The sequence below is a fragment of the Urtica dioica genome, chromosome 10, assembly GCF_054948205.1.
Source record: "Urtica dioica subsp. dioica isolate 48M chromosome 10, U.dioica_male_clone48M_v1_H2, whole genome shotgun sequence".
Classification (NCBI taxonomy): domain Eukaryota; kingdom Viridiplantae; phylum Streptophyta; class Magnoliopsida; order Rosales; family Urticaceae; genus Urtica; species Urtica dioica.
Genome location: NC_142765.1, coordinates 23949273 through 23962032, shown reverse-complemented (window position 1 = coordinate 23962032; position 12760 = coordinate 23949273). Strand labels below are relative to the sequence as shown.

General features: G+C 37.2%; 2 protein-coding genes across 3 annotated transcripts; both read right to left on the bottom strand.

The window, feature by feature from the left end:
* Positions 1 to 1087: 1087 nt before the first annotated feature.
* Positions 1088 to 2951, bottom strand: LOC149384271 (2-alkenal reductase (NADP(+)-dependent)-like). Of its 2 annotated transcripts, none has more exons than XM_089628583.1 (3): positions 2690 to 2951; positions 2511 to 2571; positions 1088 to 1980 (listed from the first exon to the last, which is right to left on the bottom strand). In XM_089628583.1, the coding sequence occupies exons 1-3, from the start codon at positions 2924 to 2926 to the stop codon at positions 1352 to 1354; spliced, it is 927 nt and encodes a 308-aa protein (XP_089484709.1). In that variant the 5' UTR covers positions 2927 to 2951; the 3' UTR covers positions 1088 to 1351. The 2 variants fall into 2 exon arrangements, with proteins under 2 accessions (XP_089484709.1, XP_089484708.1); XM_089628582.1 differs by having other exon boundaries at positions 1090 to 1980; positions 2391 to 2571.
* A 3030-nt stretch (positions 2952 to 5981) lies between these two features.
* LOC149384270 (polygalacturonase-like) lies at positions 5982 to 7476 on the bottom strand. Its single transcript, XM_089628955.1, has 2 exons — positions 6992 to 7476; positions 5982 to 6910 (listed from the first exon to the last, which is right to left on the bottom strand). Exons 1-2 carry the CDS (start codon positions 7421 to 7423, stop codon positions 6173 to 6175), a joined length of 1170 nt encoding a protein of 389 aa, XP_089485081.1. The 5' UTR covers positions 7424 to 7476; the 3' UTR covers positions 5982 to 6172.
* Positions 7477 to 12760: the final 5284 nt, after the last annotated feature.

The following is a 12760-nucleotide window of genomic DNA, read 5'->3' as shown; positions in this document are numbered from 1 at the left end:
AATTCTTCAAAAGAGGCAAAAAGTATTAAAAAAAAAATTAGGGGGGGGGGGGGGGGGGGTCCGTCGGTGATATTGGCATAACATAGTTTCAGCTCACCTGATAAAGGATAAATTACATAAATGCCTCCTGAACTTTTGACCATTTAACAACGTGATCCCTACTTTTATTTTTCTTACAGCGTCGCCCTTAAATTTTGACAATCTTACAAACTTAGTCCTTCCGTCAAATTTTGGGAGTATATTCCGTCTTTTTTAACTTGTGTAATAACTTGAATATTTAAAATTACCTATATATCCTTTATTTAATTATTTTATATTAAAAATTAATAAATTAAAATTAAAAAATTTCATTTTTCATTTTGTTTGTTGTCTTTTTTTAATACTTTTTTTTATACATTTCCATTATACTTTTTTTTTCACGATAATAGAAAATTAATAATAAATAATAATTCATTTTTACAATTCATTTTTATTAAAAATTCATATTTTACATAATTATTTTATTTTTATTTATTTTTTATATAATAAATAATATTTTTTAATAATATTAAATCATTTTTTTTAGGAATATAATATTAAATCATTATAATATCAATATTTTTTGTTATTTTACAATTTTGTCCCTGTTTAAATAGTCACATGCCAATCACATGGGAAAAAATGGATGGATTGTTGAGAAAAATAGACGGAATGACTAAGTTTGTAAGACTGTCAAAGTTCAAGGGCGACGCTGTAAAAAAAATAAAAGTAGGGACCACGTTATTAAATGATCAAAAGTTCATATGGCATTTATGTAATTTATCCCCTGATAAATAAAGTATTCAACTTGAGGGGCAAAAAATGCTCTACGTACACTAAAAACTCTCTCTCTCTCTTTCGCTTTATTTTGATCCCATGTATTTTATCATTATTGTTGCTCACAAATTTGCCAAGACTGCTCTGTTTATTAATGAATGGATTAATTTCCCTTGAACTCCTACACATTTAACAAAGTGCTCGCTCAATTATAATTCCCGTTAAAAGTTTACTCTTCATTTTGAAAATGTTTCAAAATTTCTCCTTCTGTCTAAATTTTTAATAGAATTCTCAAAATAACTCTTTGTCGCGACAAAAAACTCGAAGGTCGAAACTTTCCACGACGGTAAAAAATTCGGTCGTGAAAAATCCGTCGTGCAAGTGACAAAATTCTAGTAGCAACGTGACATGTTTATTGACACGATATACTATTTTACTTCAGCATTCCCTCGAACCTTATTTAAGTATGATACTAGTCTATATCAACTCAAACCTTTGTCCTCGGCACATAATTTTATTAGCACGGAGAAAGGGAAAAAAAAAACAAAAACCAAATCTAATCTAAAGCCACGCGAACAAGACTCTTTCCGGGATTGAGGCCGGAGAAAAGGGCAACGAGAGTAGAGGGCGCATTTTCGAGACCTTGGGCCACATGCTCAACGCAGTGCAGTTTCTTGTCCCGTACGTAACCCAACATTTCTTCTATAAACTCGGGATACAAATGGTAGTAGTCGAAGACGGTGAATCCCTCCATTCGAAGGCGTTTGAGAAGAAGGTGCATCAAGTTGCGTACACCCTCGCCCTCTTCAAGCTCGTACTGCGAGATCATCCCGCACACCGCAACCCTACCGTGTGCCCTCATGTTGGCCAGCGCCGCGTCCAACATCTTCCCTCCCACGTTGTCGAAGTAGATGTCTATTCCGTCGGGGAAATGCCTCTTCAACGCCACCTCAAAGTCCTCCTCGGCCTTGTAGTCGAACGCGTCGTCGAACCCTAGTTTGCTCTTCAAGATCTCCACCTTCTCTCTTCCCCCGGCACTCCCCACGACGTGGCACCCCAGGGATTTTGCCAGCTGGCCAACAATCTGGCCCACCGCGCCAAAGGCCGAGGATACGAACACATGTTCTCCCTTCTTTGGGGAGCAGATCTTGAAGAAGCCGGCATAAGCAGTCATCCCGGGCATGCCTAATAGAAAAACGAGAGTAATACCGAAATTCAATTTTAATATTTGTTTCATTGAAAATTCACATAATTATGCTACTAAAAGTTAAACAAGGGGAATCCTCCTTCCGAAAAAGACTACCCTCCTTCTCTCCCTCTTATCACTACAAATGCTAAAATTTCACATGTGAATTTGTCACTAAATGAATAGTCTTGAAATAATATTTTATGCTTTTAAAATACGTTGGCTCTTCCTTAATCAAAATACGTTTTTTATTTTTATTTTTAACAAATGTACTTTTGAAAATCAATGGTTAAACTCGATATTTCACTAAAACACAATATATATGTGTTATTTTTCCTTAAAAAAAATAAAAATAACAAATATAGCGCGAATTATAATAAGCTTTGATCTGAACCAATACGGTAATTACCGAGAAGTCCAGTGTAATATGAAAGTGGAATATCATCGAAGTGTTGGATTTTGAAGAAGCCACGCGTGTCAGTGATGAGAGTGTACTCTTCCCACTTAGTCATCCCCCAAACCAACTCACCTTTCTTGAATTCGCCGTCTGTCGATTCCACCACTTTGCTCACTCCGAACCCTATTATTGGCTGTGTCGCGTTTCGTTGCGTATATACATATAACATATACACATCACTATTCACTACTACTAGTAAGAAAGATAGAAAGAAATAAAAGAAAACAAGTGGAGAGAAATTGATTACGTACCGAGTTCGGAGCGAAGAAGACGATGCGATCCGGGTCTCGCTTCTTGAAGCCTCGCGTGTATGGATCGCAAGACAAGTAGAGATTCTTTACCAAAATTCCACATGAGCCCTCTGGCACTCTAAGCTTTATAGTGGCGTTATAGTTCAAATACATGTCTTGTTCCTCTGGAATGCCATCTATGTAGTCTCTCGCCAAAACCTGCTTGTTCCTCACTTCTTCATCACCGACAATGTCCATTTCTTCTCTATGAGCTCTTTCATCCACTACTACATTATATATATATATATATATATATATATATATATATATATATATATGTTTTGCTATGCACTTACGTCACCCTCTAACAATTAGAGTACTGTTTGCCGACAATTTTATACATATTGTATCATTGATTAAAAAGTTCGCTACAAATGGTCCAATGACGATTCATTTTTTATCCACCTACTTAGAATATAATTAAAATGAACGGATATGCTCTAGTCTACTACCTTTGTCATAAAAATATCTGTGATTATTATTAGCAATAATACCATTATGCAAGAGTGGTTTAAACTTTTAGGTAGTGTTTGGTAAGCATCTTGAAAACACTTTTTGACTTTTCAAGTCATGAAAATAGAAAACAAAATAGAAAAAACGTGTTTGGTACCAGTTTTGCAAAATATAATCTAAAAACTATTGAAGTTGTTTTTTAAATATGCAAAGGAAATTGAAAACAAAAAAAAGCTGTTTTCAGAATTTTTCACTCTAATTTTCCCTTTCTCTCTGCCGAGTCCCGACCTCTCTCTGACGACATGGAAGCAGCGGTGATGGAGTTGCAGAAGAAGAAGAACAGCGCGGAGGATCTGGAGGAGGAGGCAATGGTGGGCCCAGCGCCGCCGTGGAGAAGTCCTCGCGCGACATCTCTCCGGCGACATGGAAGCAGAGGCGATAGTGGGCCCGGCGCCGCCGCGGAGAAGCCCTCGCGAGACGAAATGCGGCGAGTCGGCCGGATTCGATCGCCGCCGACGAGAGGTTTGTTGAACTCGATTTGTATTGGCGCGGGAACCGATTCCCCCATTCTTCGAAACCCCAATTCTTCTCCCCAAACCGCCGTTGTCATTGCTGGTTTCGTGAAGAGACAAATCGTTGTTTCTCATTGTTGTTTGTTTTCTCTGCCTTTATTCATACTATGTTTGTCTAAGGTAATTCATAAATTATTCTATTCATACTCATTTTCTTCAGTATTTGGTGGTGATTGTTTGTTGCTGTAATTCATTAATCATTCAACTATGTTGTTGTACTTGAATGATTGTTTAGAGAAGAAGGTGGATGTGTATGTGGGTCAAAAGCTGGTGAATTTAAATTGTATATGCTCAAAAGCTTCACAAATTGATCTTACGTGGGTCATCTTTTTTTGACAAACTAGCCTTAGATTGTCACTTTTTTTACACTCATGAGTATAATATAATGACATTATGTTTATTTAAAAAATGAGTATTAAGTTATTTTCTTAAATTATTCGCATGGAGATTTATCTCCAGTCATTAAACTTTGTCTAACTTACTATTTTATTGGCAATATCAATTTTTTTTCTAATGCAAGTAATCAGATTTATCTCCGGTTTTCATTTTTTCATTTAAAAAAAAAAAAAATGAAAAGTGTACCAAACAGTTTTTCCAGTTTTTTCAATTTCTCAAAAACAAAAATGAAAACTGTACCAAACAGCTTTTTGAAAACAACTACAAAACAGTTTTTCAGTACAACTACAAAAATTAGAAAACAGAAAACAAAAAACAATTTGAGTTAACTACCAAACACAACCTTAACATTTGATTATATTCTTTTGTTGGTGTTGATACTACAACAAATATCTAACGCTTTTTTTAGAAGCGATATTTTGGAACTAGAGGTGACTAGTCAACGAAAAAATAATATTTTTGTGTAAAAAAAAAGTCAAAATTTTAGTCTACGAAAAGACATTTACCGCTTCTACAACTTTCTCGCACTTTAGAAGCGACTAGTGAAATATTGAACGGTTAGTTTTTTCAGCTCATTTTTTTTTTCATTTTTTAACAAAATTACGTTGTTTTGTTTGACCTAAATTTAAGAAGCAACTAGTCGCTTCTAAAAGTTAGGTCACACCGTAAAATCAAACTTTTTCTTATTCATCGAGACATTTGATTTTTTCTGAAAATCTCAAAGCGCTCTCTCTCTCTCTCTTTTTTCGGTTATGTTTCATCTTCGGTGACCCAAGTCTAACTTCCACCTCCTCAAATAAATAAGTTTTTTTCTCAAATAAAAAATAAATAATATAATTCATTAAATTTGGACGTTAAATCCCAAACCCAGCGCGTGTTGTTCATTGGGTCCTAATTAGCTCAGCCGTTCTCCGAAAAAGTTTAGCCCAGCCAAAAACTTCTAAAAAAAGGGTCTGGCTATGTGGCCACGCCACGGATGGCCCGACCTAATTTACAATAATTAATGTATTGGAGAGAAACAAACTCTCTTGGTATATAATTCTAAAATATTTTTTGTCTGTTAGTTAGTCCAAGTATTATATATATATATATATATATATATATATATATATATATATATACACACGCATATACATTAATAGAATAAATAATAACAATAAATTAAAAATGGGCCAGCTGGTGTAGCCTATTTGACCTTTATATTAAAGAAAATAGACACAAAGTTTTTGAAATTGAAATGAAGTCTAAATTTTTTTTTTTACTGGTTTTTTTTAAACTAGTATAGTATATTTTTAATTAATCACAACTAATTCATAGAAGTAGCTATTTTTTTTTTAAATTGAGAAAAGTGCACGAAGCTTCAATTAGGTATAGGGTAAAATACTCTTGATTATATGAGAATAACATCTTATAAATAAAGCACATGTTAAACTTGAATCGGAAAGAATCTAACGCTAATTACAAGTAATCGTTCATCTTGTTCGTGATTTCGACAAAAGGAAGAATAAATAGCACATTAAATTTCGAGTATCTAAGAAGCTCTTTTAAAATGCATAGATGATAAAATCCACTCAACCGATTTCCGATGACCATGAAAAAGATGATTATTCGTACTGTATCTCGTAGAACTTTGTATAGCTTTATTAAAAATATCGGTTGAGATTTTGATTTAGATTTTATAAAAGGAGAGACTAGACATTTATTATATTTTTGTGTGAACATTATTATAAACTTAACTACGAATTTGTATCTAAATTCCCCGTTTGTAAATTGTAATTGAGCTATTTCATATGAAAACCGATAGAAGTCACGCAAAAAAGACTTGCTCAAACTCTAAACTTTTCAAACTTTAGAGACCGTCCGAATTGGAAACCAATATGGCATATAAGGTATACAATGCATAGTGCATGAATTCTCGTCCCATTTTTTTTTCCATATAAAAGTTATATATAAAACTCCCAAATAAAGGGCCATATAGGTATATATATATGATATTACATAACATATGATGATGCAAAGCAAACTAGAGACAGCTGGACGGCTGGACGAAGCCGGAGGCCGAGCCGGCGGCGTGGGAGCAAGAAGCCTCGGCGGCTTTTTTCTCGTAACTCAGCTTGACGTCCTCGAGCGTGATGTCGGTGCACGGCTGGGTCGGGCTACAGTCGAACCGAACCGCGACCTCAGTGGCCGAGGTCCCGCGCACGTCCCTGTACGCGACGCGGCTGATCCGCACCCCCGAGGATCCCCCCGGGCACCCCTTCTCGTCGGGGCAGTAGTTCTGGTCGACGAGGATGGGGTTTTCGACGCCGTCCATGGTCGCGTGCTCGAACGCCACGTGGCGGGCGAACCCCGTGCTGGGCCGGGCCCACGACTTGATCCTGAGCCCGTTGCGGGTCCCGCGGAAGGAGGCCCGCCGCACCGTCACGTTCTCCACCCCGGCCTCGTCCCATTCCCTCCCCAGGCTCCCGATGCTCACCCCGTGCCCGGGCCCGCATGCCACGTCCTCTACCCACAGGCCACGCGTCCCGGGCCCCACCGAGACGCAGTCGTCCCCGGTCCCGATGTCCGCGTGGAAGATCGCCACGTCGGTCGAGCCCTGCACGTGGATTCCGTCCGTGTTCGGGCTGTCCCCGGGAGCTATGACCTTGACGCCCTCGATTCTCACCCCTTCGCAGTCGTTGACCACGATGTGGAATAACTGGCTGTTGAGTGACGTCACTCCCAGGATCTTTACGTTTCTCGAGTTCGAAAACCCCAATGTCTGCTCTGCGTTTAATGCACACTCTCGTTATTATTCATTTTTTATTATTATTACTATTCTTATTATTAGTTTTGGACTTACAGTTGCGCCGTTGGGACACGAGTTTTTGCGGGAGCGCTTGCAGGACCAGAGAGAGGAGCCCTGGCCGTCGAGGACTCCGCCGGAGAAGGTCACGCCGTCCACGTGTCTGAAGGAGATCCAGTCTCCGGCGGAGCCGATGACGTGGTAGTCGGAGGGGGCGACGAGGGTTCCGGCGACGTGGAAAGTGACGGAACTCCGGCAACGGCCGGTGAACTCTGCCTTGGTTAGGAAGAACCGGCCGTTGGGGACCACTATCGACGCCGGCGAAGGGGACGAGCACGCCTTCGACCACGCGGCGGCGAACGCCGCGCTTGAGTCGGTCTTGCCGTCTAGTTTCGCTCCCAAGCTCACCACGTTCACTGTGTATGTCGACGATGCCGAGGATAATAGCCCTGCCATTACAATCACACATATCGCCATTGCCATTTCCATTGTAGCTGAGAGAGAGAGAGAGAGAGAGTAGTTGAAGAAGTTGAGGTTTAGAAGTTGAGGAGTCGAAACGGTTTTTGAGGCCGTATTTATAGAGTACGTAGTGGAGTTAAGGATGTCAACGTCAACTAATAAGTCCTGGCCTCTTAGTTACGTGATTTACAACCTTATTATATTTCCTCAAGTCTAATTGAATACAACAAAACAAAATAAGATTGAATAAATCAAGGAAATCAGTTACTTTTTTTTTTCTTTTCCTTTTCTAGAAGGGAAAATCAGTTACATTTTGAGAGCTTCAAAACTATGGTTTGAACCTTAAACATGAAGTACGAGTCTTTTGGGGATCTAAAAATAAATGTTTTAGTTTTCCATAAAGACTTTTTTTTTATCAGCCATAAATACATTTTTAGAGGTATTATTTACTGTTTTGTCTTCTATGTCTAGAAAACTCATACTATTACTAGAGTCTAATTTATGTTTGTTTTGATACATGTTTCTAGAAATAACTACTTTTTTGTATTTGTCTGACTCGTATCGGCAATCGCAAGATTATTGAATTAATCTCTCTTGTAATCGATATTATATATATATATATATATATATATATATGTTTATATGGATATATTATCATATAATAATCAATATCGTGCAGTAAAATTATTAATTTATGTACACAAAGTCGATAAAAAAATGTCAATATTAATGTTATTTGGATTTCACTAAAATTCATATCACAAACTATAGGCAAAATGCTTTAAAATTTATGGATTTATCTTGTACTCGACTTTCCATTCCTATTAATGGACATCGTTGCTATTTATTTGTGTCTACTTATCACATATTTTGGGGACTATTTTTCTTTTGTATACATTCTCACATATGATATATAATTAATTACATTGCGATAATAAAGATATTTCGCTATTTTGGAGATGGGACCAAAGCCATCAAGAACATATCTCACATTGAATGTATGTATTTCAATATTTAAATCAGCGATGATCCGATGATTTCTATTTCGATAAATAGTAATGTTCGATGATATGTTAATTGTATGAAATTATGGTCATGATGCGGACAATCAATTGAAATGGTGATCGAATGTCACGCCTCGATAAAGTGGGTGTGAATTTTAACTATAAATAAACTAATAAATTCTACAAAACGTTCAACATTGCATACTCAATCGATTACTTTACAAGTCCAAAGAAAACTAAAACTTGAGAACGTAAAAGAAAAAAAAAACAAATCATTACAAACTCGTATTTGTTTGTAATGTACATCCTTTATATGCCAAAGAACTACTAAAGCAGAGTCTTCAAACTGAAAACTTGCGACGCTAAACTCCAAGGTCGTCCTAAACTCTCTTTCTCACTTCTTAGTATATAAATGATTAAAAAGAAAATAGGGGTGAGCGAGATGCTCAGTAGGTATTATAATTTTGTTTTGTGAAAAAAAATTTCGAAAAATACTTTGTAATAATAATATTCTCGTATGTGTAAATCTCCATACGCGTACAAGTATACTTGCAAAAATTTAAATGACAAAAATGTAAATGTGTCTCTAGTATAGCTAAACGTGTACTATTTCCTGAGCCCCTGCCACAATTTAACGGTGGCAGCCCTTTGATCAGAATGGTACACTCTCCGCACTTTATATATATGATGCACTTTTCGCTTTATATATATACGTGTAACCGGCTCTATCAGAATATACAAAAAAACACTAGGAACAAGCTCCGATTCTCCCTACACATGAAAACACACTAAAAGCTACCAAAAAAACAAAAACAAAAAAAAAAAACACTAGGAACAAACTTCGATTCTCTTTTAAAAGGCGAAGATAAGTGTAAATAAATCTCACTTATCAGCAAGACACTCACACAATACTAAAACGTGGTTGAGATTCTTGGTCGTCTTTACTTCATTTACATTTTCAGTCTAATTAATATAAGAACAATTTGGTCTAAATTATCATTATATCGACTGAACATGTTCAACATACGCTAGTCTCCACCGGGACCAATTGTTGTAATCTATATATATCAACAAAGTGCATATCTACACATACATAGTCTACAAGCATGATATTTACAAAACGTTTAGTTACATATTTGGTATAAAAAAAAGGGCAGTTACAACATAAAATGTCACCAACAAAATCTGGTTTCCGTTTGATCCGTATTGTGATCCAATAGAAAAAAAAATTATCCTCTGTTTTTCATAAGATCTTAGAATATATCATTACTCGTCTAGGCAATCATCCAAATCCGTCGAATAATATTTCAGTGTGTTAGTGCGTATCACGAATAATATTCTCGTGAACAAAATTGAAAATAATAAACGTTAGAGAATATTATTCTAATAGTTGCCTCCATAATTTGCCTTTTCCAAGCCGAAAAAGAAAATAAGAAAAATATAGTAGAAGAAAAAAAAAAGTTTGATTATTTAAGTACACTGTGTAAAGCTTAATAAGATGATGGAAAAGGAAAAGATGCGTACAAACCGTTAATACACACACATACACACACCTATATATATATATATATATATATATATATATATATATATATATATATATATATATATATATATAGAATAATAAAAGCGAAAGAGATCTCATAATAAATTTGTGACGGTTATAAGGGTGCATGACATAACTAATAAAAACATCCTACCCCCAATTAATTGAACACATGAATACAATCTGCATTCTTTTACGGTGCTTATGTTGTGGCCTTTCTGCTTCGCTTGCTTGAAGCTCAAGCTCAATCGTTTTCCATTTATTGTATATAATATTATAAAATTATTTAAAATGTATATCAAAAAGAAAATTTTCACACGTTGAAATTACAAACTAACCAACTTAAGATTTGAAACATTATGATGTAGCAATAAATTTTTAAATATTGTATTCCTATTTTATCCTTTTTAAATATTGGTATTATTTGTCTTTTTCTTTAATCATTTGTATTTTGTAAACAAAATTCGGCCCAAAGAAAAAGTACGTACGTAGAGTGGTTTATCAGTGTATATGATCTTGAAAAGATTTTAGTTTCGAAAAGTACTATCAGTTATAATAATAATAAAAAAAAAAGATATTGTCGTAGCATGCTTATGATTCTTGATCTGAAAACTTTATGTATTAATCCGAACATAGAGTTCCAAACACAAGTATTTTTATGTCTTTAGGTTCCATCTAAAATAAAATCAAGCTCCCCTCACGCGCATAGGCACAGACACACATTGACACAAGCGCTTACCCCACAATCGAGAATGGGTCCCGCTCTGATACCATCTTAAAGGTGTGGGGTTCCATCTAAAACCAAACTTGGTAATTAGAGGAATAACCCACAAGCCTTATAAAGAGTCCATAATCGTAATACACAGTCGATGTGAGACTATACTTGATACTTTACAATGATATTGATGCTTATATGTCTCAACATCGTGGCATTAACAAAAGGCATGTTTGTCTTGAATTTCATACGATTACCCACAAAACACTTAAGTGTTCTTCAAGCAAAATTGTACGCTTTAAAAGAAAACGTTTGCTATGTGATCATTCGTCTAAAACCTCACATTTTGCCAACTTTTACTTCCTTTGAGTTATCTACCTTCACTCCATCATTTAACTGATCTTCGATTCCTTATGATCCTCTCCTCGACAAGGTTTAAGAAAAATTGTAATAAGAAAAATTTACAAACATAACAATTTATACTAATTAATTAAGAAAACATCTTATATTTTTAAGCAAATAGACTGTAGATCAGGGATTTCAAAGAGAAGAATGACTTTTGAATAGTAACGTAATAATGAAAAATACAGGAAGTTGAGTATATAGCCTAAACATAGAGGAAATGGGAAAAGACTAAAGTGCCCTTATACAAGATTTAACCTCTTATATAAAATAGAGAAAATGGCGGCAAAAATACCAATTGTTTTCGTTTTTATACAGTTTGCTACCTATTCTTTTTTTTTCGTCGGCGAAAATACCAAATGTTTACTTTTGGTGTCGCCGTTACTACCAAAACTGTTAAATACAAACGGATTTACACGTGGCAACATCAACAACTCATCTCCTTCTTCTCCCTTTGATTCACTATGCTTGCCCACTTCATCTCCTTCACGCGCTTCACTGAACCAAAAAGAGAACCCATTTTCGCCTGGCTCTTCTCTTGGCGCGCGACCGGTGTCTTCGGCCCCACCCCTTCTCTTTTCCAGATCTTCATGCGGCCTCCGGCGCTTGCCACTTCCCATATCTCATCTCACAGTTCGCCCGGCGGCCGGGCTCCAGGTCCGATCGTTGCTCTGTCTCGCTCCGGCCGAGCTCCGGGTTTCGAGCTCGACCAGGCCGATTCGGACTCGGTTGCGACTTCGCGCCCCCTCGGCCAGCTCGCCAGCGCGCGGTCGGGTTCCTCAGGCTCGGCTTTTCCTTTCCCCGAGGTTCCTCGCGCCCGGCTTTCTTCTCGCGGCCTGCGTGGCTGCCAGATCTCGGAGCTCCCTCCTTTGCGCGATCCGGGTTGGGATCGGAGGGGAGAATCATCTCGGCCTGGTTCTTTCCTCGGCGAGCGCCAGGCACCTTCCTTCTCCAGAGCCTCTCGCGCCCGGAAACCTCCAGATCCAGTGGGCTTGTTTTCTTCGGTACCTCGCGCTCGGGATCCTCCAGATCCGGCGGCAGCTCCGCATTTTTTTGGTGAAGATTGGGTCTCCATAGATTCGGCGATGACCTCGAGCGGTCCCTTCCTCGGCGAGAGCGTGTTTCCCTCGGACTCGGCCTCTCCCTTCTTCGGAGCTCCTCGCGACCTGACTTCTTCCTCTCGCTCGCACCACGGTCGGGTCTCGGATCTGGTCGCGACTTCGCGTCTCCTCGGCCAGCTTGTTGGCGCGCGTTTGGTCTCTTGGGACCCGGATCTCCTTTCCTTCGAGGCTCCTCGTACACTTTGTTAATAAAATATTTCATTATACTCATTTTTAAAAATGAATCAAATAAACATCACCTGAATAAACGGGTTTTTATTTAAAAATGAATCCAGACCGTCCATTTAAAATTGGTAGTAACGGCGACACCAAAAGTAAACATTTGGTATTTTCGCCGACGAAAAAAAAGAATAGGTAGCAAACTGTATAAAAACGAAAACAATTGGTATTTTTGCCGCCATTTTCTCTATAAAATATTTACTCAGTAGATAAAATATTTACAATGAGTAATTATAATCGATTTTTTTTCTAATTTATCGTTCGTTTTTATATTTATTTTATATGGTTATATCATTTGAAATTATATGTCATTTGTGTTCTTTCAAGTTCATTGTCGTAATCTATCTAATTTTGTTAAAG

What these genes read in the sequence shown, in the direction of transcription:
- LOC149384271 (XM_089628582.1), bottom strand. Translation starts at nt 2,926, where the DNA reads ATGGACATTGTCGGTGATGAAGAAGTGAGGAACAAGCAGGTTTTGGCG. An exon ending in TCTTCTTCGCTCCGAACTCG is followed by an intron (nt 2,572 to 2,689) that starts GTACGTAATCAA and finishes AACGCGACACAG; the next exon opens with CCAATAATAGGGTTCGGAGT. An exon ending in ATATTACACTGGACTTCTCG is followed by an intron (nt 1,981 to 2,390) that starts GTAATTACCGTA and finishes TTTTTCTATTAG; the next exon opens with GCATGCCCGGGATGACTGCT.
- LOC149384270 (XM_089628955.1), bottom strand. Translation starts at nt 7,423, where the DNA reads ATGGAAATGGCAATGGCGATATGTGTGATTGTAATGGCAGGGCTATTA. An exon ending in CGTGTCCCAACGGCGCAACT is followed by an intron (nt 6,911 to 6,991) that starts GTAAGTCCAAAA and finishes AACGCAGAGCAG; the next exon opens with ACATTGGGGTTTTCGAACTC.